We start from the raw sequence: 3,472 nt of genomic DNA on the forward strand, positions 1-3,472 counted from the left end.
AGTCACATGATCTTCAGAAATCATTCTAATATGCCGATTTGCTGCTCAAGAAACATTTCTGATTATTATCAATGTTGAAAATGCTGAATATTTTTGTGGAAGCAATGATTTTTCCAAAAGGAGTTTCATAAAGTTCTCTTTCAAAAACAACTATATATTATCATTACTTTACTTACAATATAATAATATACATAATTTTTGTGGAAACTGATTTTTTTTTTATTGTTTTGATGAACATACATTTCAAAAGGGCAGCACTTACCTGAAATCGAAATCTTTTGAAGCATTATAAATGTCTTTGTCACTTTTGCTTATTTTAATGCATCTTCGCTAAAAAATTATTGCTTTCAAAAACAACTATATATTATTAGCAATATAATAATATAGTAATATAACTAACAACATTCATAATCATTTCAAAAAATATTTGCAAATCCGTTTTTTTTTATTTTTTATAAACGGTTTGGGGAAATAAAGGGTCTGGAAAAGACCCTTGACAAAAAAAAATAATGTCTTGCAGCTTAAAAAAATGCTTTCTAGACTATGACACAGGAGATTAGACAACACCAGAGTGAATTCAGAGAACATTAAAGCCCTCCTGTGTGAAAGAGATTTACTTCTTATGCTGCCTTGTCGGATTTGGTGACCCTCGTAATGTAATCTGTAGCGGTTTAAAAAAAAAACAAATGCTTTCTAAAACAGAGGGGAGTAACAGAATTTGGCACTGCTATATGTCTGTATCTGTTTATTAATGGAGAATACTGAATCCTTGAAACAAGGCCAAATCAGGCACTGGCTCTGACACCAGAAAAGGGGTTTCTTATAAAAACATTTGGATTTTTTGGAGAAAAGGATACGATTGTTCCTCAGAGAAACTTCCTCTAGTTTAGGCAGATGATACAGTCCCTCCAGACTTTCAATGGCATTATCATCGGCCTCCAGCACCTGTGTGTGTTGACAGAGGCGTTAAACCACAACACATGAAGCATCCTTCACCATTTACATCACTGCTACCAGTGTGATCACTCAAAAGAAAGACGGAGTAACAGTTAGTTGTAGAAAATGCTGAAGGAAAGAAGCATCAGTTCACCTCAAGGCATTGCAGCATGGCAAACTGAGGCGGCAGCCGCAGCAGCTGATTGGAGGAGAGGTTGATGTGAGTCACAAAGAGAAGCTGATCAAGGTGACACAGGGTCGTCAGGTTCTGTTGTAGGAATGAAAGACAAAGAAAGAAGTCTGACTGTAAGATATTTCAAGCTAATCTTTCATTTCAAGCACTGTAACATTGACTGAAAAGAATGGAAGAGGCCTCCACACTTCAAAACGCCTCAAGAGAAACACTCTGAAAACTGAGCGACTGTTTGAACGCAAGAAAATAAGCACGAATGAGGGATTGGTGAATTCCTGTTTTCATCTATGTAGTCTGATAAGCAGGGTGTGACTGCTGTTGTCACTACGCTGATAGAAACAAGATATGCATGTTTTTACAATGAGTACATCCAGAACACCAGCCTGGGTGTTTCTATATAATGGCATATTGACCATAAATCAATTTTTTTAATCAAATTTTTAACTCTTTAATAGGCACACCCAGAAAAAGATTAATTAATTAATCAGAAACATTAAGTATTTGTAGTTTGTCATTCCTTGTGTGGTAGAGAATTTAAGCCACATTGAAATTCATTCATTATATAGCAACAACAACATCATAAAATACACCCACAACAAAGCTTTTCATTACATTCACCCAAAATTATGACAATGGAAATGGGGAAAAAAGGGTACTTTTTTATATAAATACGAATGTTATTTTTTGTGTGTATTTATGCTACTTAGCTAATAACTAACAAAGAATGTATGGGGATTTATTAAATAAAAAGCTGAATTCCCACCTCCAAATCTACTGTATCTGTTACTGTATAATGTTATTGCTACCTGGAGTAAAACTTCCAAAAGTTACACACACACATATATATATACACAGTATCTCACAGAAGTGAGTACACCCCTCACATTTTTGTAAATATTTTATTATATCTTTTCATGTGACAACACTGAAGAAATGACACTTTGCTACAATGTAAAGTAGTGAGTGTACAGCTTGTATAACAGTCTAAATTTGCTGTCCCCTCAAAATAACTCAACACACAGCCATTAATGTCTAAACCGCTGGCCACAAAAGTGAGTACACCCCTAAGTGAAAATGTCCAAATTGGGCCCAATTACAAACATTTTTAACAGGATATCACACTTAAAATGTGCTCTATAATGCCAGTCAAAGATTTAGAGAGTCAAACAACTATTATCTCTCACGTGCCAATGCTTGAGCAAGACTACTGTACATTACTCATGTTTCTGTCATCGCATTAATGTGCAACATCAGTTTCTTCACACGGGTGAAGACATTTAAACAATGCTGTCACACTCATTAAACAAACACATGAAGACATGACCTTTTTAAAACACCCTGATGATGTTTACAATACATTTAGACATTAAGGTTGTTATTTTAATTTAATAAAACTAAACTCAGAAATGTACATGTTTAGCAATTAACACACATTAACCAAGATTGTTTTCATAAATGAAAATGTAAACCGTAAATAATAATAATAAACTAAAATAAAAACTAAAGTAAAAATAAGTTAAACAAATCTTGATTGTTTTGAAAGTAAAATAAAACAAAAATTATTATTTTTTTAGCTCTCATTTTTCATATATTCTAGGATTTGAAACCTACTTGACGATGCCACTAGTAACACTGTAGATGGCTCTGTGAAAACACTGGAAGAGAGAGACACTACAGACACCTGAAATTCTTTCAAAATCATTTACAACCTTGATAGTGAATGAAGAATTAAGTTCACAATAACGTGTATTTCAACAGATCTTCAACAGATCTCTGGAGCTGTGTGAAGTTCCCTGCTGCTTCAAACGCTCCACCATCATTCCGGTCCCCAAAAACACCCGAAATCACAGGACTTAACGACTACAGACCTGTCGCTCTCATGTCTGTGGTCATGAAGTCATTTGAGAGACTGGTCCTGGCCTACCTGAAGGACATCACTGGACCCTTGCTGGATCCTCTCTCGTCTGTGGATGATGCAGTCAACATGGGACTGCATTACATCCTGCAACACCCTGGGAATTATGCAGGGATTTTATTTGTGGACTTCAGTTCAGCCTTCAATACCATCATGCCTGACCTTCTCTCAGACAAACTCACCCAGCTCTCTGTGCCCACCTCCATCTGTCAGTGGATCACCAGCTTCCTGACAGACAGGCAGCAGCTAGTGAGGCTGGGCAAACTCACATCTAGGACTCTCACGATCAGCACTGGTGCCCCTCAGGGCTGCGTCCACCACTGCTCTTCTCCCTCTACACCAACGACTGCACCTCTAAAGACCCCTCTGTCAAGCTCCTGAAGTTTGCAGACGACACCACACTCATCGGCCTCATTCAGGACGGTGAC

At 36.7% G+C, this 3,472-nt stretch overlaps 1 protein-coding gene across 1 annotated transcript in view; it reads right to left on the reverse strand.

Moving 5' to 3' along the window:
• Nucleotides 1-470: 470 nt before the first annotated feature.
• Nucleotides 471-3,472, reverse strand: part of LOC107565973 (geranylgeranyl transferase type-2 subunit alpha-like) — a 23,747-nt gene continuing 20,745 nt past the window's right edge. The window contains exons 15-16 of the mRNA XM_016251317.1: nt 1,091-1,204; nt 471-945 (exon numbers count right to left, since the gene is read on the reverse strand). Of these exons, the coding sequence (XP_016106803.1) occupies nt 694-945; nt 1,091-1,204 (366 nt within the window). The 3' untranslated portion in view covers nt 471-693. The remainder of the gene's footprint in view (nt 946-1,090; nt 1,205-3,472) is intronic.

Source organism: Sinocyclocheilus grahami, unplaced genomic scaffold (genome assembly GCF_001515645.1).
Source record: "Sinocyclocheilus grahami isolate Dianchi unplaced genomic scaffold, SAMN03320097.WGS_v1.1 scaffold1037.1, whole genome shotgun sequence".
NCBI classification, from domain to species: Eukaryota; Metazoa; Chordata; class Actinopteri; order Cypriniformes; family Cyprinidae; genus Sinocyclocheilus; species Sinocyclocheilus grahami.